At 51.2% G+C, this 20,475-nt stretch overlaps 1 protein-coding gene across 1 annotated transcript in view; it reads right to left on the bottom strand.

The window, feature by feature from the left end:
- Csmd1 (CUB and Sushi multiple domains 1) overlaps positions 1–20,475 on the bottom strand; it is a 1,140,625-nt gene that overhangs the window by 447,811 nt on the left and 672,339 nt on the right. The window contains exon 5 of the mRNA XM_010620376.3: positions 19,124–19,236. Within this exon, the coding sequence (XP_010618678.1) occupies positions 19,124–19,236 (113 nt within the window). The remainder of the gene's footprint in view (positions 1–19,123; positions 19,237–20,475) is intronic.

The following is a 20,475-nucleotide window of genomic DNA, read 5'->3' as shown; positions in this document are numbered from 1 at the left end:
CACGATATAACACTTAAATAAATGCATATTAGTAAATGTGTTCTGCTGTAGTGCTAAATTTTTCAAACTCAGTATTTGATTAATCAGCTCACATTTGCCAGTGACAGCTTTTGATAAGCTGATAGGTTATTTGCTTAAACTTAGGTTAACTGTCAATCAATACCAACCTCTATAGCAAATGTCATGCGGTAAATTTCACAGCACTGGTCCTGTTTCCTTCACACGAGATGCTTTTACTGCTGATTATTGGACAGGCACTCAAGGAAATCTGGGAAAACCTGAAAGTCACCGAGTCCAAATCAAAATTAACTGAACAAGCCCATCACCTCGAGACTGTCAGTGTGATAAATGGACCTATTTATTTCCAGCCCTATGTGTGTGTGACGATGTATGTTAACAGGGACACAAGGTAGAGACACACATGTGAGTTTTACAGAGTGAAGATTAAACGGTGCATGCATTTTATGACTTCTGCCAACACTTTTCCTTAAAGTACTTTAGTGGGCGTCACAGTGCATGTACTGTTACACATGAGTTTGTTGTCCGCAGCACTGAACACGGCTGGCACATGGCCACACCCAGTCATCCTCGGGGTCAACTGCCGGGACGATTCACTGACCATGGGACAAGAGAGGCCAGCACCGACCGCCAAGTATGGGGCACTGGGAACTGCGCCACCTTTGCCAACTTGGGCAGAAAAGCTGGCTCGAAGGACAGGCGAAGTGCTGCTTCCTTTAACTTGCATTTACAATGAAGATCGGCGTGTTCTCTGAGGCAAGCCCGCTATCACTGTTCTGATGTGTGCATTATTCTGGGGCACTTTGGCCACTTCGGCTCCCCCTAGGTCTGGAGTAGGTGCTGTTTCGTCCTCACAAAGGCAGCCACCTTCAGCCCCCATCTGCGTGCCCTGCTGCTGCCCGGTAGAGATCACGACACCATTGAAGGGAACCTTTGTGAGACCTGGGACCTTGGCTGTCATTGGCACCCAAGTGCCTGTGACAGGCACTGTCTGCAGGAGGGGAATTCAACCCGCACAGCTTCCCTGGGAGGACAGAGGAGCAGGGAGTCAGTTGTCACCCCACCTTCGGGGACACAGGTGGAGCTTCCGATCTCTGTGAGGATGGCTGGGCCCAGGAGAGGAGGCTGCACAGTAACCCATCTCGGGAGCTGAGGTAAACTCAGCCACAGCTCCTGGGCTGGTCCTCCAGGGCATCTGCTCCCCACTGATGGCTCCTGCTCTGGGCAGCTGCAGCTCCCTCCTGGGGTGACTGCTGCCACAGAGGATGAACCCACTTTGGGCGTCTTTGGGGCTCCTCTGTGCCTGGGATCCGAGGGGACTGGAGGTTTGGGTCAGCGACTGGAGACCTCAGGGTGCTGCTGCCCCAGAGTCCAGAGCCATGGAGGATGGCACAACCTTCCAGGGAGACTACAGTCCCCCGCGCCCGTGTGTGCAGCCCTCGGTGTCGGCAGGTTTTTTCCTGCTGTTCCTCTTTCCTTCATCCGGGTGGGCAGAGCGAAGTCCCCACAAGAGGAGCAGCAGCTCCACAGAAGCATCCAGTGCATCAGAGCGGGGCCCACACTATGTCCCCGCCTGTTGCTCTGTACCTGACCTTGTGACACTAGTGCCGTGGCTCTGGCAGGCTTTGTGCTCGTGTTTGTGGAAATGCTGTCCACTCCCCCTGCCCGGACCTGTGCAAGTACGGATGGCCCATGTCGCCGGGGGACACTGCCCAGCTCAGTGTGCTCTGCTCTCTTGGCACGCACTGCTTCTGCTGAGAAAAATTCCCTGGGAAATGGGAGCCCATGGCCTCAGCCACAGCCCCTGCTGCTTAGGTTCACCGTGGCTTGTGGTGACTGAGTTGACCCTGTGCCAGCTTAGCTGCTGCGCCGCGCCCTATGTTGTGTGCATGGGATGGAAACTCTGGTGATGTGTGGTCAGTGTGTCCCCAACTTTAAGCAATGCACATCTACACTATGTGACAGACTCTGGAAAACTCAACTCCAGTTCTCCCCTGGACCATAACATCACAGCATGCCCCTTGCCGGAGATAATCACAGTGTCCCTCACCGGCGACGGCAACAAATTATTGACAATGAGAACACAGTGGAGACCTCGGCCACATGGCCTCTCAGGTGCCACGCTGCAGGACGGCAGGGGCCCACTGAGTCCCGGGTGCACTGAAGACTCAGGACTGGCCTCTGTTCCCAGGCACCCCCAGGGTTACATTGTCTGGCGTGAGAGCCACCTAACAGGGAAGCCTCCTGCTCACACACTGTGGGCTGGGGATTCAGCTGCGGGGCTCCAAGCTGTTCTGTTCTCATCAGACTGTCACCAGCAGGTGAGTAGGTCCTTACCTGTCGGAGGAAGATAATTATCTGCTGCCCCACAGCACTACTGGGAAGATGGAGAGTGCACAGACAGCACCCTGGGTCTGGCTCGGTGGGGTCTGTGAAGGGCTTGGGTGCTCTGTGGAAGGGAACACCTTGCCCACTGTCGGGGCCCTGGCTGCACAGAGGTGGGGTGTGCAGGCTCCTCTGTAAGCATTTCCAGCAAGCTTTACCCACTCCTCAAACTGGGGAGAAAACGGATCTCTGAGAGGCTCACAAGGGATTTAGGACAAGGGCCGCTCATCCCATGTCCATAGAGAAACCTGCAGACCAAGGGTGCCTGTCACGCAGCAATCGGCAAAGTCTACGGCAGAAGAAAGGGCCGGAGATGGACAGAGGACCTTGGTCCCCCAGCTGGCCCCGGCCTCTTCTCCGTGGTGAGGCCTGGAAGGGTGGCTGTGCCAGCCCCGGGAGAAGGCTGATGAGCCCCAGCGGGGACCCGGCCCGCTGAGCCCAACAGCAGCTGGCAGGAGCCCACTGGACACAGCGCTTCTCCTCTGCACTGGCCCCGCTGGCTCTCCCAGAGGCCACACCCACTGGCTGAGCTTCCCCAGCAGGGTGACGGTCACAGCAGGAAGAATAACAGCGCCCCTCTCCTTCATGACCGCAGACAGCTCCCAGGTCACCCTGCGGTAGGCACGAAACCAGCCTGGGAGCTGTGTCTCCGGGCGAGATTATCAAACCTTCGCAGCCCAAGCACTGCTGAAGATCCAAACGGCTGAGGTTTTTGCTTCCAGGGTCCCAGGAAGACCCGTGGGCTGCAAACACCTACTTCTTCCTCCAGCCTCCAGGTGACCTCCGTGTGATGCTCTTTTGTTTGTGAGGTGCTCCTTTTTCTTCCCTGGTCGGCAGCATGGACCCCGGGACTGGAGGTGCGCGGGGCAGGGCTCCGGCACACCAGATGCTGCTGTTGGCCGCCCAGGCTGCCGCTGTCTCCCACAGCCTCACGGGCCCTGGACACTTCTGCTCCCCAGCCCGCAGCACAGAGACACGTGTTCTCCGAAGGGTTTCTGATTTCCACGTTCCAGCAATGTCTGCGGCTTCAACTGGCTGGCTCCCTCCCCATGTTTTCTTTAATTATTCTTATTTTATAAAAAACATTATTTTTACTATTGCCCCCTCCCCAGCACTTTGGGAAAAGCTTTATTAATTTCACTAGATGACATATTAAATAAAAATTAATGGGGTGAGAAAAAGGGAAAAGACCCGTATATTTTTTAACAGGTGAATACTAAATTCTCTCCCAGAATGCATGGCCATCAGAAGGTGTTCTTGGGAAATTAATTACAGGGCATTTTCTGAGGGGAGAAACAGGAAGAGCCGAAGATGCTGGCACTCGGGCACAGTGGGCGGGAGGTTAAATGGCCCAGTGGCTGTGGAAAGCAGTGTGGAGATGGCTAAGAAGCAGGGAGAAGAATTTCTGCAAGGGCGGGGAGCTGCTTCTGAGGAAGGCTCCCTGAGGAAGACTCCCTCCCCTCCAGGGATACAAGTGCTGTCTAATCTCCATCCAATCCCTGCCTCTCTCAGTTCTGAACTCATTCCTGGGGTTGTGAGATCAGGAACTTGGCACGGGGAATTCTGGGAGGCTGGGAGTTAGATTTCCCACCACAGTGTAGTGGGAATGGCCCCGGAGGACACCACGTGAGGTAAGGTCAGCAGGGTGCAGGGAACCACGCTCCCGGGAAGAGTGGGTGCTGGGCGTGCAGAGTCTGTGGCTGAGCAGGGCTCAGAGAGCCATGAGGACAGCAGTCCTCCTGTGTTCAGGCCCCTAGGCCGGCAGTAAGGGCCGTCACAGGGTGGCATGGCATGAGCAGTCACCACAATGACGGAAGTCAGACACGCACGAGGCCCACTTCCGGCTCTCAGAACCAGTGTGGACACAGGCCTGTGTCACGGGCCTGGCTGCAGCTGGGGTGGCGGCCCCAGGGCCAGGGTCACAGCCTCAGTGGAAATAGGAGGAGGAGGAGAGCCCGCTCCCCGTGACCCTGGCAAGGCGCGGGGACAGGGTCTGCATGCGCGGCCCTCACTGGCAGCTGGAGCCACCGGTGCCCAGTGAAATCTATGCGTCTCTTAGAGCAAGCATCCCCGGAGGACCTGACCTCAAACCCGTGGCCACCTTTTCACCAGCAGAGTCCATGGGGTGCAGCTATAGAGGAGAGGAGCCCCGAGTTGGCCGGGGCGGCTTCTCGAGGAGGATCATCACAGAGAAGCATTTTGGGGTGTGTAGAGAAGGGCCTTCAGCTCCAACGGGCCAGTCAGAGGAGAAGGGAGCAGTGCTGGGCCGGGGTCTGACTGATCACTTCTTCCGTCTGACCATTGTTTCAGTGCTGATCACTTCCTGGCCCTGCCAGTGGCTCCCGAGAGCGCTGTCCCTTGAGAAGATGCTGTGGTCCTGGGAAGGGCTGCCTGGCCCGAGAGGCCTTCGTCTGCGGGGGGTCTGGGAGAAGCCAGGTGACCTCGTGCTCTGGTGGTGACTGGGACTTCTGGACACCTAGGGCAGTCGAATGTGCACGTCTCCTGGGGTCCTCAGGCTTGGAGGGGATGGAGAGGCTTTGTCGCTGTAGGACGGATCAAGCTCACACCCACACTTTGAGAGACTCCCTGATGGTTAGCCCGCATCTCCGCCCAGCTGGTCGGGGCTGGACCAGAGTTTGAGGGTGACTGAGACAGAGATGCCAGATGGTGACCACACCCCGTTCTGCTTTTCCTTATCCACGGTGGGCCCAGCCAGGACTCACTGCTTTGCTTCGCTTTGTTTTGTTTGTTTGTTTTAGTAAAAGCAGCTTTTAAAACCCTGATTGTGTCAAAAGAAAATACAGATCTTGCCTTTGGTGAGTGAACTAGGCTTAGGTAATAAATGCATTCATTAGGTATTAAAAACATGTACTGCTAAAATGCAAAGTATAAATATAAAAGTTAAAAAGCTAAACAGTAAAGCAAAAAAAAAGGTAACAGGAGGGGCCGGGAAATACCCCTGCCTCTCTGGCTCTTCTCCCTGGCTCAGCAGCCTTGGCTTGAAGGCAGCTTCTGCTGCTTTGAACAAATTTTGATCCTAAATGTATTTTTTTAAATGACAGAAAAGAAAACGAAAGACAAAAAGTCCTAGATGAACTGAGCTTTCCAGAATACAAACCGAGAAGCTCAATGTTTGAATTTTGTGACTAAAATTCTGAGTTCCAGCGAGCCTGAGAAATATCATGTGATCCACACTGGCTCCTCTCAGGGCTTTGCCAATAACAGGATTCAAAATTATCTTCAGATTTCTTCTACCCCAGGTGTTTATAGTGTAATCAATAATATATGAGCAACACACATTTACTGTATGCTTTGGACGGTATGGAGCAGTGAAATGTGTATTTTGACTGCACAACGTGTGTGTGTCAGTGTGTAATAACGGGTCAACTCCAGAATAAATTCAAGCTGTTAAATGGAACGATGAAGAACGTAAACCTGAACTTGCTATTGAGTTCCAATGTACCGAATTGGTACTTAGTGGAGATATTTAGTCATTAAGGTCACTGCCATTACTAATGTACTATTTAAAATGTTTAGTGGATTCCCAGACTAGGCTGCCTTTCGTGGTGAGACTGGCTGTGGGCTGGTGCAGCATTCTGCACCCAGGCTCCCCCATCCGTCTAGGGAGCGCACGGACCCCCGCCACCTCTTATCACCCCTGAGGCCCCACGGATCGAGGGGCTGCTTCACGCCATACAGCACGGGGAGCTCTTCTCTGGCAGAGCACTCTGCAGAACCACTCGGCTTAGAAGACAGAAACCTGGTGATGTTTCTTCTTCTTTCAGTCGAATCTCCGGCTCCCTGCCCCGGGGCTGGGAGGCTCTGATTGTAAAAAGATGCATTGCTCCTGGTTGCTACTGTGAAAATAAGTCTAATGCAGCTGCTGCTACAATAATAATAAAGCACAGCAGCAATTCCACCTCTCCAGTTAGAGGCATAATTCTCCAATCACTTACTGAACCCCCCAGAGCAAAGGCTCCCATTCTTAGACCAACACCAGCTCCCCAGTGGAGGTAACATGGAGAGACTTGGGTTTTAACATCCGAACAGGAGAGAGAAGCATGAGTCCGATCAGAACAGCCGTGACCCTGGCTGGGTCTGCACAGTGCCTCAGTAAGCAGCGTCGCTGAGGCAGCCATGACTTCCCTTGTGGGCCGTGTCAGCCCACTGAGCCCGTGGTGCCTTCATTCCGCTTTTTTTCTGTCTGATTTGGACACTGAATGATGCTGTTCAGCAAGGCTCTCACATTTGGCTTACATGTCAAGATGATGTAACAAGCTTTAAAATACACCTTTGGTAAAGATGGACTCGGAATCTCTAATCGTGGGATATGAGACACCGTTTAACTTACAAGATGATTCTTGACTCTGTCCAGAAAGCACAGACATTATCCAAAGTATTCCAGAAGCTTCCCCTGTGTGATGCGTTTGCAGTCGTGAGCAGCAGAGCTAGCAGCTCCCAGCAGCCTTTGTGGTGATACTGAGGACAGCAACCGCGCGAGCTCCCTGCTCCTCTGACCAGACTCCCAACACTGCTCACTTCGGAAACTGCTATGGATCTCCTAATCTATGTCTGACATCCTACTGAGCCCTGGAAATATAGCTGCAAATCCAACAGACAAAGCCCCCAACTTCCTATAGCTTTCTTCCTACAGCAGAGAGATCGTAAAAAAAGTAAGTGGGTAAAATACGTTCACTTTCCAGCTTTCCAGGGAAAAGAAGAGGTTTTACTATATTTCTTTTTTGTAAGAGAGAATCTTTTATGTCCATATCTAAGGTACTGATGCACAGAGTATTAATTATTCTTATTTTCTGATTATTTTGTTACAAAATTTTGTTTTACTTCATATAAAACTTTTAGAAAAGGAAAAAGATAAAGAACTATCTTGAAGTGGTTTGGATCAGCTCAGTAATGTAAATTATTTTTCAAGCACTTGTGTGCTTTTCGCATACCAAAACCTTTAAATACGCACAACAACTTCTAATAGCATTGGATCTGCCTTCACAAAATACACGTACTTCTAATGGTTTCACCAAAGGAATCATTTTCTTTGTGCCTGACATAACTTACTTGGGCTGCATCCTGTCAGTCCCTGGGGTAAGGATTAGAAGAATAAATAATGTGTTCTCCAACAGTGGAATATTACACAGCAGTCAAAAGCAGTAAGTGCAAACCCTGTGTATTATGAAAGACAGAATACCTGTTCACTTCCCACCTGGCCATGGCTCCCCTCCCCTGAAGACCCGGCAATAGCCACATTGTCAGGGTGAGTCTTCCCCATACGCTGAGGGCTCGAAGCTTGTGTGGCCCAAGGTCACAGCGGGCCACCCCTGCCTGCCTTCACTCTCCCTTTGCCCTTGGTATCTGGTGACTTCGAGCTGATGCAGAAGCTGGACCTTGCCCGCATCCCACATGTAGTCTGTGTGTGGTGAGAGGCCGCTGGGAGGTGCCTGCATCCCCAAGGGCCTGGCTGGCACACAGGAGGTGCCCCTGGGAGCACCGGGAGTTCTAGAAGTCGCAGTGGGTGTGGCATAGCTCTGGCCAGGGCCCCACACACTGTGCCCAGGGCCTGGCTAGGGTAAAGGTGCAGGGGCCAGTGCAAGCTGCTTTGAGAGGATCTGACGGGCAGGGTTAGCTTCTGTTCTATAACAATGAAACTACCATATTCACACATTCTATTTTTATCTTATGTTGCATAGGAACAGAGACTCACAGTAATAAAAACTACGTTCCGGTCCTTCCCACAAACAACGGGCATCGGTTCTGTTCCCTGCAGATGAGCGATTAGTGGTAAGGACCAACATGTTCATCCTGCTGTCCACAGTTGTGTCCTTCGGGACAAAGGCAGATAGACACAGACCTATGTCCCCTAATGAGTCCAAAACGGATAAACTAAATGTCAGGATCCTTTCAATAACAAGGAACTGAAAGTTGGTTTAGAATTGAAAGTTATTAAAGCCAAGCTTTCCGTGTCACGCATCTGTGGTCAGAGCCACGCTTCCACCGTTGATGCTCACATTTTTCACTTACACCAATGCTGGCTCGCCCTCACCAGTCTCCCTTCCCAGAGCGGCCTGCCACCACCTCCCCTGTTGCCTCACAAACGGCCTCTCCATTACTAGGCTCTGCCTAAGCGACTGTGGATGCCTCACTGATCCCTCTACCCTGCCCAGGAAAATCGACCAGTTTCTTCTCCTCAGATCTCTGACTTCCAGATTTAGACAGTGAAATTTAATTAAAATCCTCTGCCAACATTCACCCAGCCCATGTATTTGCCTGGGATCAAGAGACATCAGGGGAGAAAAACGACAGCTGAGCTGGTGGCAATCGGACCCTCCCCAATCTATCCGCTTAACGCTGTCAGCCACGAGATCACTGAGTCACGGGAGCGTCCTGAGAACTCCGGCTTGTTTCTACAATACAGGTAGATGCCTATCAGAGGGTAATGTTATGAGAAACAGGTAAATCACCCGCAGGAGATTGCACAGAAAACAGTGACATACTGATGAGGTGGAAATGAGCCATGTCTCCCTTTGGGGCATTTATAAGTCCCAAAATATTAGAGTAAATGATTACCGCAGTCTCTTTTCATTACCACTGTTCGGACTCGAGCACACACTTTTATTCACTAAGTACATTTAGTGGATGCATGTGAGAAAACACATGACTTTTCCAAATTCAGTGAGCAGAAACAAACTAAATGAAGTCATGAATAGGAGGCTTCTTAAAGAATGAGACAGGAAAAGGAGCACCACAGAGGCAGGAGGAGCAGTCAGGAGTGAGCGAAATTCGCTCTTCACATCTTTCAGTAAAACCTCAGAGCTTGGGCGGTGAGAACCACAGCTGTCCGTTCTTCTCACGAAGTACTCAACGCTGGCATCACAAATCTCATTTCCTCAAACTTGGACGAAAAATGACTGGAAGAGGTATTACTTGGAATAAACTCACTGTTTGAGGTTGTTTTCTTTTGGTACCAGGGTCGAACACAGGACCGTGTGCTTGCGAGGCAGGCCTGGTGCCACTGGGCTACATCCCTGCTATACTATGGAAGTTCTGATCATGAAGACCACAAGTGCAGATGTCAGTCCTCGGCCCAAGGCAAGTGCAGCTGCCCTCCAGGGGCTCGGCTCCATCAATGGCCAGAGGCAGGACTCTCTGAGGTGGCAGTGAGTGCCTGAGGGGAGCCAGGCCTCGGGCGAGGACTCTGCTAAAGACAGGTCTTCCTCCTGAGTCAAAATGATCACCATCACTCAAAAAATGTAACAGTGCGTCGTCAGCCCTAAGTCCAGACGAAACGCAGAGCTGCGGCCACTTAAACTGCATGGTGCCAGTCTCTTAAAGGAAGGTTCATTCCTAACCAAGGAGTTCCACGCATAGGTTGGACCACACTGCCACCAAGTCTTTGTGTAGTTCTTTTCTATTTTAACATTTCACCTGACTTAGGCTTAATTTCTGAATGGCGGGAGTTTACTGTGCAAAACAACATATTACCTGGGGAAAACTGAATTGTAAGTCTCAAAACTCCTTGTGTTTCGATTCTTTGATCCCTTCCAGGTCCCTTAGAGGGCCCAGCCCCTCTTTCCCTCCAGGGGCATCCAGTGCCCACCTCAGAACTCTGGCTGCCCTGGCTCAGCCCACCGATGGACAGCTTTCTGCCGACTAACACCCCTGAGATGTACAAAATGAATCTGCCTGCAGAATATTTGAGTCTGTAGTCATAATGCTAACATTTAAACTCCTGGATTTTAAGATAGCTCCCGATGATGTGACATTAAGTTTAGATTACATCTTATTAACATAATTTGTATTTGATGAATCAAAATTCAAGTCTCTTAAGAACCCAGGAGTTTCTCTTTGCCTTTGTTCTTTTACTTTTTTGTAACTCTTATTCTCCAGCCTCATAGACAGAAAGCACACAGGTCAGGAGTAGGTTCCAGTTGCCACACACAGAGGGAGAGGCTGTGCCCTCAGTGCGAGCAGGGGATGCGACCAGGCCAGTCCCTCTCAGACCTATGACCTGGGCTATCAGGTGCAACACAGAAAGCCGAAACCTGGCCAAGGAAACGATCTTCTTTAAGGAAATCAAAATGTGAAAACACTGGCAATCTAAATTCAGAATAAAATGTCAAGGATCCGTCAGTGGGGCCAGAAGAAAAGGCTTTGTGTTCGGGGCACAGAAACACTTCCATGGATGCTATCTGAAATAGTATTTATTATATATATGTTTTTTTTTCCAGAGATATTTTTAAATCCAACTACAGGAAGAAAGAAAACAGCATTCATCCTTTAACATAAATAGGAAAAGGGAGATTATCTGCACATTCAATCAGATATTTCTGTTCCTAGTAATATTCAGTCCCTGTGGTCTCCACCGTGACCAGCCACAGCACAAGAGGGATTCAGTGATACTCTGGCAGATACTTGTTGCAAAGAAAATGTCACAAGCACAAAAGTACAGCCTTCCTGCTACAAATAATCAGATTTCAGATTAAAATTAGCTAGTGAAGTTAATCTAAAGAGAAAGCCCTAGAGAAACTTCCAACTTAGCACTTTGTTTCACAAGAAGTGATTTGGAGTTGGATTCCCAGGAAAAGAAAATTGCAAATCACATCAGGGTTTCCGAGTGTACGGCACCAAGCGTACGGCGGGGTGACGGATCCTACAGCCAGCTGGGGTCAGTGGAGGGCAGCTTCCTTTCAGGATGACTAGTAAGAAATAGCGCAGATGATTCTGCATTGGGAAGTCCAGGTCTGACGATGCCACGGCCATCGTGGCACTGGCATTTTCCTTAGAACTAGAGAAATTAACGACACAATTCTATTCCATGTTACTGTAACTAAAATTCTTCTGGGCTGTTCTGAGTTTCACTGAATGATCAAAGACCTTTACAGCATGCTCCTTTTCAGGGTGAGAAATGCCACAAAGCTACTCCTTGTGCAGAACTTAAATGTTACATTACTTTAGTTCTCTATAGGAACTGCTTTGGCAAAAAAAAAAAAAATTATTTTAGCCGTTTTCAATAAATGCTCACTTCACTTCTAGCCTGCATGAATTTTTGTCAATTATTAAAATTATGAGCCCAGTTCTGGTTCGAACAAATAGTTAACCCAGGAGTGGGAAGATGCAGGCCTGAGGCAGACAGAACTTCGTCCACCTCCTGACAAGGATCCCAGGCTGCCCTGAGGTGCACTGGGTGGTGAGCAAGCAGAGAGGCTGCCCGGAGATCAGTCCTTCTCCAGCCTCCCTCACCCTGAGCTGTGCATGGCCTGACCAGATTAGGGCCCGGGCTCCTGAGGTAAACAGGCTTAGGACAGGAGGAAATTTCCCTAGGAAAATTTGCAACACTTTGGATTAAACAAAGAAAGCCAGAGAACCTTACCACTGAGCTAGGAGTCCGGGATGCCAGGCATGGGCCGGCTTCCTGTCCTGGGGACGTACGCCCTTCTTTGCAGAGTGGGACACCCCTCTATCCTGCCGCGCATTGCAGCCTAGCACTGTGCTGGTGAGCGCTGGCCATGCGTGGCTCTCACGGCTGTCAAGGTGGTGTTTAAGCTGCACTGAACACTGCAGATTCTCTGGGGTAGGGGCGCGTTTGGGGCTCGGGGCCTCCTGTTGGAAGCCCCACAGCCCCGGAGAGGGCACCCAGGGTGCTCTGGCAGCAGCTGTCATTCAGTGGACCTAATTCCAAGCTTGAACACCCTGTGATGTGCCAGGGGAGTCACAGCGAGGGCTGCACCCTGAGAGAGTAAAGCTCTGGGGAACCCCCGGGCACAGGACTCGCTGGGATCAACTTCCTGGGTCTGAGCTGTATGAGGCTGGGGTTCAGCCTGGGTCTCAAGAAGGAGAATACAGCACGTGCACAGCCACAGAGACGCCGACCCCTCCGAGCTCGGCAGAAGAGGCTTCTCCAAGCGCCTCCCAGACCCAGAGCAGTGAGGAATGTGAACCCGAAGGGCCGCTCCTGGCCTCGACAAAGCTGAACCTGCCCGAGCCATGGGTGGAGTCTGCAGAGCCACACCCACCCCTCTGCTCCGAGGCTCCTGCGTTGTCCTCCTGGAGGGGCTGCAGATGCGGGGAAGCCAGGCAGGCGGAGAACCACAGAGCCAGCACCACATTCTGAGCAACCACTGTTCACTGGGAACCACGGGACCCACAGACTGCAGAGAACCAGCGGGGCCCCTTGCAGGCTCCCCACAGTTGTGCTGGGCTCAGGGCACCTCTGGGTGAGCTTCTGCACCAGCAGCTTGGAACTCAGAGTGCAGCAGCGGGGTGGGGGTGCTGGGCTCTGGCCACTGCTCCCTGTGGTAAACACCAGTGACTGTGCAGCTGGCTTCCCCCACACAATGCCCTGCAGGCTCTCAGCTCCAAGGCAGGCTGCGTACAGGGCGGCACAGGCCTCCAGCAGAGGGCACCTGGCCCGCAGCCTTGGCAGAGCGGACAAGAAGAGCAGGTGGATCTAGGGGATGGTTTCTGCCTTGACGTTGCATAAACATGAGAGAGAAAGATAAGGTTCCTGATCATCGTGTTCTCCTTCAAGCACGGGAACTTCATGTCTACTTGCTGCCAGATACTAACGTGTTTTAAATGGCTGACATGTGTGGAGTGACACCCTTGGCTACTGATGCACTAATGTCTACCCCATTCAGCAGTTCAGAGAAAGGGAGGTGCCCACCTCGGTGGCTTCACAGAGTGGGGGGGCTTTTGCTGCGTGTTCACATTATAAACATATGGCTTTTGAATAAATCAATACATGTCATTATGCATGGACTTAAATCCAACATCTGGCACAGCCTGGGAGGAGGATTTGTCGGTGAGTCTGCACTAGGTGAGATTTCTGCTCACCCCTTATGTCTCCAGTGAGTCAGATTGCATGCTTTTTATGAAATCTTTTCTTTTGTTTCCAAATTAGTGAGACAGCATGCCATAATCTAGTGAAAATAATTACTTTCAAGACTTAAGCACATTCCTTGTTCTGTCCTTAGTGGAAACCAAAAACATGCTCAGGATGAATTTTTATCTTGATATCAAGAAAATAAAAACAAAAGTCCCTGCACCTGTCTTTCCCTCTTAGAAGCAGGTGCGAGGCTCTGAGGCATCGGCACAGCCGGCTGACACCAGGTAAGGGCCTGGGCCACAGGGAAGTCTGTCCACTGGCATCTCCCGAGATACAGGCCACCTGGGCTGGACCAACGGCCCAGGAGCAGGAGGCTGGGGACACTGGCCCGGGCAGTCACTTGGCCCAGGGAGGCCCTTGACCCGACAGGAAAGAGGCTGCACATCTCAAGGTGGGGCCGCACTGTGAGTGCAGGTGTGGGAGGCGGAAGGGCCCCTCACCATCTCCCACGGTTGACACACCCATCAAAGGCACCGTTCATGGAGCGGCACTGCAGAGGCAGCTTGAAGGAAGTGCTGGAAACGGAAAGGGACACCTGCTCCCGAGGCCATGGCTTGCCCTTCCTCTGCCTCCACCTGCGCTTGCCGGCCCACAGGGCTGGGCTGAGCCACCCCACAGGCCTCTGTCACCGCTCTGCAGCCCTCTCTCCCCTCGCAGCTCTTACCCCACAGAGCGGGTGCTGCTGTGCCCTCACAGACCTGCGAAGCATGCGCCTCGGAGGCCTCTGCTCCTCTGCACACTCACTCCGTGAGAGGCAGAGCTTTGCCCTCGGTGAGGACAAGGACTGAGTTCTGGACTGGGGAACCTACCTGCATTGCAGGTCCCAGACTTCCTGGCATTCTCTCTATGACCTTCATCTCGTCCTCAGGATCACGGACTGCCCCATGGTAAGGAACAAGAGAGCTGAGGGTTGGAGACAACTCTCCTGCCTCCGGTGTCCTCTGTGCCTGATTGGGTGGAGACATGTATCCTCCAGTGCCCACTGTCGCTCACACTGGAAGCTCCGAAGGTCGCTGCCAAAGGGACCAGTCCGTGTTTTAGCTGACAGAGGGTAAGCCCTGCTTCCTTACCGCTTCATTGCCATAACAGACGGAATTGCTTCTCTCCTCACTGCTGGCGGGCCCGAAGCTAAGTGCCAGCTGCAGGCAATGGCGAGCTCATCTCTCCTGCATTTGCTTCACCGGCATCTTTAATTGCTTTCTTGCTCTGTCCTAGTTGGAGAAGGCTTCCACTTCACAGGAAAACCTCTTTTCAGAGGCTACAGTGATGCAGACTGTGTCAGAAGCCACACGGAGCTTCTTCTTGTGGACGCCTGGGAGGTGAAGCTGCCTGCTCCAGAGTCCGGGGATAAGAAGAAGGCCCTGTGGAGTGGCCCAGGTGGGGTGGCCCAGGTGGGGTGATGGGCTCACACCACAGTGAGCCGAGTGAGGCATCTGCTGGGTTCTTTCATTTCATCACACATCCACAGTGACTCTGAGGTAGGTCAAATTCATCTTATTTGATAGAGGAAGACAGACAGAGGAGGCATGAAGGGTGTGGCTAGCGAGACGCTTTAGTGAAGACGTAAGGGCAAGCGTGGGAGGCACAGCACACACGGAGGCCTCTCTAACACTGAGATGCAAGTTCCCCTCAGGGCTGTCACCCAGAGCATCCTCCACAACACTCCTGTGCTTCCGGCTCGGGCGCCAGCTGATGGGCTTCAGGGTAGTGGGTGATCCTGAAGTTCTAACTTCGTAGGCGGGTCGTCCCATCCCTGGCTTCTAATCTGATGGTTCATTGGGAGGCCGTGGAGAATCAGGAGGTGGGGCTAACTCAAACAGAGTTTTATTAAAAAGGCCTTTTTTTATAGAGGTCTAGGGATTGCTTAGAGAATATAAGATTACAGTTTACTAACTTATTTTGGTTAAGAAATAGCCACGTGGGACCGTGGCTACTTAATAGCCCCCACACAGATGAGAGTAGGTGATGCCCATGATCTTTGTGGAGAGCAGTGTGCCCCCTGGAGCCCATTCCTAGTTCTGCAGTTGGGAGGAGCCCGAGGGCGGGCTGTACCTCAGCCTTCAGCCAGTGCTGCTGCCCATCTTCTGGTTCCCAATTTCAGCTCTTAGCTCCTACGGTAAAGGCAGAGGTAGACTACCCCCAGCCCTCAGTGCGGGACACTGGACGCTCAGGCTAATCTTGGCCGCCGGGCCTCTGCTAAGAGAGTGTGAGCTTAGGACATGCAGCCTGTGGGCTCTCATCCACATCAGAGCAGATCTGTGAACATGCGGCCTTCAACCACCCAGATGCATTTTCCATACCACGAAAGCCTCTATTTAGAATAAAGGTCTCCATTTACAATGAAAAGGGAAACCCATGATCATATGGAGCCATAGCCTAAAAGGCGAGCTAATTACTTGGGTCAACACAGGCTGTGAAGCCACCATTAGATTCTCCTTTGATTGATGAGACAGGGCGTTCCCTATTTAAACTGGAGCTTTATGACCAATGCTTCCCTTCAGAATGCTTTATCTACGGCAGAAATCAATGGGAGTTTCATCTTTTGAAAACTGTATTTCATAAATAGCCAGGTGGACACATACAATGCTGGAACTCGGCGCTCCCTGGCATATTTAGCAGCCAAGAGGCCTTCGTGGTTCAAGAGTAATGTACATTTTATAAATTCATCTTTTAGACATGAAAAATATCCGGATGATGGATCGTGCTAACAAAGCACTTGTTTAATTATAATTAATGATGCAGGCAACACGTAAAGAATGGACTTGATTTTCAGCAGATTTGAAGAAATTATGTGTCCCACACAAATCTATCATTCGAGCAGGGCCTGTTACAAAGAGTGGATATTGCAGATGAACCCAGTGATTTCTTTATGCATTAGCTTTTTTTGTCCACAGTGCTGTTTTAAAGTGAATTAACTTCATGGGGGAGGGCGAGCCACAGTCGTTTTACCTGTCAGTCACCCTAACTCCTGCTGTCAGCAGGGTCGCTGAGGTGGCTGAAGCGGGGGTCCCCCAAAGCACAGAAGTTATGTCAGAAAACAAGGAACTGGGACCTGAAAGTTACCCTAAGCAGTAAGTGTGATGAGCATAATGCTAAGAAGGCAGCGGACATTGCAGTATATGTTCTTCCATGTTCCCTTTATCTATTAAAAACAGCAACACAAACAAAAGTAGGACTCAGTTTCTCGGAGCGAGACGTCCGCAAGGACGAGCCGATGACGTAGCCGGCACTGCGCAGGCTTCTGCGGCAGTTTATTCTGCCTTTCCGGTTTCTGCAGCGCCCCCGCCTGTGCTTCCCCTGTCACCCTTGTGCTGGTAAAGCAGGCGGGGCGTTCCCGCCCTTTCGTTATTTATCGGTAGCCTCAGTCCAGACGGGGCCCAGAGCAGGGTGCGGATTTGGGAAAGAGCGTGTTTCCGTGCAGCAGAGGCTCCCCTGGGTGTGTGTTCAGCTCACACAGTGGCCTCTTGGGTAGTTGGGGGACTCCTCCTGAGCTTTTCTAGGAGCAGCCACAGCCCAGCCCCCACCGGGCTGCACTTATTCCTGGGTGGTGATTCCATCCTCACACCCGAACGGGAAAGGCAGTGTCCCGGGCGTTCCGCTTGCCCTCTGGGTCCCTCTCTAGCACGGTTGCCCACAGACCTCCTTCTGAGGGTGACTGCGCCGATCCCCAGCTGCTGAGGTCTGCTTGGACTAGGGGGAGGCAGACGCCCTGTTGAAGGGGCCCAGGGCCACACAAGAGCAGCAGGGCTGGTGCGAGCCCCTCTTCCTTCCATGTCAGCAGGAGAGGCGGACGCAGTGACCATCAGCCTGGGCCACCACTTTCAGGTTGTGCAGTTTTATCTGCGTTACATTGAAGTGCAAAACCATATGCTCACTCTGCTCTAAGTAAATACCAACTTCAGAGCAAAATGCTGTGCTCCTCTTTATAAACAGTTTATATTATGTACAGCTGAGCTCCATGTGTTTCACAGCACTTAGACAACATGCTAACTTTCATGAGATACCTAGTTGTGCTTAAATCATAAGTATGTAATGACATACGTCACCTTTGTCTACCTGTAACTTGTACACATGTATACTGTCTGTAACCCACACCATAGCCGACCTGTCCCAGCTCCTGTCGTCTCCTGGGGTCAGTGTGCTTTCTCCCCAGTGCCTGTTCCCAGCACCTCTGCGTTGTTCTCTGGCTGTAACACTTAGTTCAGTCAGGAATGTGCAGGCCCAGTGCCCCGTGGGGTCTGAGAGTGGCGCTTAGAAATAACCCCTTAGTCTGACACTGACAGACTAAGAGGGCTCTTGGAGAGGATCAGTTGGCACTTTAGAGACAAGTCCACAGATCCACAAAATGGGAAACCGTCTGTCACGTCCCGCATGCTGAGTTGTGGACTGGATAGATCCCTTCATCCTGCGGGCTACACAGGGAGAAGTGGGGGAGCAGAGGAGTCCCCAGCGGCCTGCAGGGGGCGCTCTTCTGTCCCCTGCCCTGGGGGACACACTGCCCTCTGTCCATGTCCCTTCCTCTTATTCTGTATCCTGGCTACCTGAGAGGATGCAGCCTCAAAAGAAAAAGGCAGAGCTGGTTCTGGAAAGAAAGGATGGGCCTCGTGGAAGTCCCAGATTAGGGAAAAACACCTCATTCCTCTTCTATAAATCTTCAGGGGTATCTGTGCAGTCCAAAGGGATAAGGTAAGAACTTTCTGGAAACACCAGAAAGAAAGGCAGGTGGGCAGAGCTGGTGATGAGGGAGAGGACATGCTCTGGAGACACAAGTTGTGCCCTGTTCCAGCAGGCAGTGCAGCTGCTGCCCTCAGCCACTCCCTTGTCTCTTCCACCTGCACCACCTTTTCTGACCATCCACGGAAAATCAGTGGCTGTGCACATGGTATGGATTTTAAAATGTGAGAGATACGAGATACACAGACCAATCTGTTGAGAGGCTGCTAGAATCTTCACAGGGAACTGGGATGGCTTTCCTGTGGCCCAAGTTTCTTGGGAATTATTTGCAAATAGCAAACTCTTTCTGCCCTGCAGTTTCTGAACTGGGCCCCTGGGTAGTGCATTCAGGGTGCCATCCCAGCTGTACCCTCACCCTCCAGGTTCAGAAGGACTTTGAAAGCTGTGCTCTGTGATGTTTTTGAGGGCATCTGTGTTATTCCCATTGACAAAGTAGAAACGGAATGGTTTTAGGTGGACCGTTCAATAAATGAGTCCTTTTGTTGTATTAATGGTATTTGATTGTTAGAAAAATATAGGAAATGATACAATATATCCTATGATCACTGGATACCGCTACAGGGACAGTTTCAGAATCACACTACCAGCGGGAGTCCAGACTCTCCACGATGACCAGTGACAAAAGCCCAGTATCTTTGTGTTACGGTTCAGAAATTGTAAATGACCAACTGACATGGACTTTTATATCCAGGGGAGATTTTAGGACTAAAAATGACACTATGATGTACTTGTGTATTGCCGTGAGTTTTTATATCACACTGCTCTTCCTGTGTGGATAAAGACAACATCCAGACCACTGTGGATACTTACGGGTTGGGTGCAAAGACATTAAAATATGTCTAATTAAAACTCAGTCAATCTTCTAGCAAGACAAGAAACTACACTGCATACTGGTGCTAAACTTTCCAACTCACTACTGGGGTGTCAGGGGCTGCCTGTATAATTTTCAAAACAGCTGCTCCTAAAACATGAACAATGCATCTTCAAATGTGTTTGTATCTCTTTTTCTACCAAGGGCAAGTTCCTACAGGGTTAGGGCAGAGACGCAGGACAGCTCCTGCTCCCGCTCCCCCGAAGTGGCAGCCTTCTTACCTTGGAACTGAGCGTTGAACCCCTTGCGCCGGTGGTTGCTATCCGATGTGAAGTGCAGACGTAACCAGTTCTTGCTGCTGATAACAGGAGAGGGGAGGTTCATGCCCGTCAGCCTGCAACACAGAAAGAGGAGAAAAATATCCCTTGTAAACTAACAGAGCAAAAGTCATACATCAAATCTGTGTTAAAATTAGATCCTGACAGTCTTCATTTAGAGATGCTCAAAGCGGAGGCCATGTGTTAGCTGCCTTTAAATGTGGAAAATGTTATCTTTGCCCAAATATAAGTGCCGTCTTTATGCTTGATGAAATAAAGGCTTTCAAAAACAATTGACTCTTCAGTTCTGCTTTAATAATGATGGATAGGAGAAGATATGCTTCTGATGTCTTATTTTCTTCTCCTCAGGACCTCAATTGCAATGAATCACTTCAAAAAAGAAGGAGACAAGTGACACGCTCTGCCTTTCTCTATTTGGACACCTGACAATTCTATTATCCTGAAGTAGATTCACACAAGCTGCTCCTCCTGCTCAGGAGCACGCCCTGTCACCAGCCGTCCACAGAATTCTCAGCCAGGGCACTTTCTTCCGCGGCAAAGAACAGATGCGTTTGTGAGATAGATGATGAGAGCTGTCAAGAGGATTCGAAATGGAATAAAATTGTGTCTCGCGAAAGTAGTGTACTAATCTTTGAAAAGAAGGTACAGCCGGTCAGCAAGCTGCTCAGGGCGCCCAGTCCACTCTAAGAAGTCATGATTAACAGTCAGAGGCTGCAGAGCATCTCCCTCCTGCTGTGGCCACTGTGAGTCAAAACCGCAGAGAAGAGTCCCTCCGAGGACACACGTTATGGAGAGCCTCCAGACCTGTGATGCCGGAAGCCCCCAGAGCTGGGGGTGTGCTGCGAGACTCAGTTTCCCAGTCTGTAATCTGGACAAAAGAATACTGCTGCCCTGGCTGTGCACAGGGCCGCCAGGTCCACAAACTGTCCTGACACCAAAATATACAGATGCCCAGGTCCCGTGTCCGACGGGCACAGTGTGTGTGCGTAGACGCGGTGTGTGCAGCCCCTGTGCACTGTACGTCATCTCTAGGTTACTGAGGACACCTCAGGTGAGGCGAGCGCTACGTGTAGCTGCTACAGTCTTTATGTAGAAAATAATGGCGAGAAACACAGGCAGATGTCGGGGGGGACACAGCTGTTGTGGACTATTTGGTTGGATCTGTGCACGTGCAGTCCCCAGATTTGGATGGCTTCACCTCAAGCAGGTGAAGGAGGTTAGGAGACGCAGGCGCGAGTGTGCCCACAGTGCATTGCCCACACGGAGACACACCCGCCTGTGAGTGTGCACTGTGT

The sequence above is a fragment of the Fukomys damarensis genome, unplaced genomic scaffold (assembly GCF_012274545.1).
Source record: "Fukomys damarensis isolate Sample0158 unplaced genomic scaffold, DMR_v1.0_HiC HiC_scaffold_18, whole genome shotgun sequence".
NCBI classification, from domain to species: Eukaryota; Metazoa; Chordata; class Mammalia; order Rodentia; family Bathyergidae; genus Fukomys; species Fukomys damarensis.
Note: the sequence above shows the minus strand (reverse complement) of the source record. Positions and strands in the feature narration are given on the sequence as shown.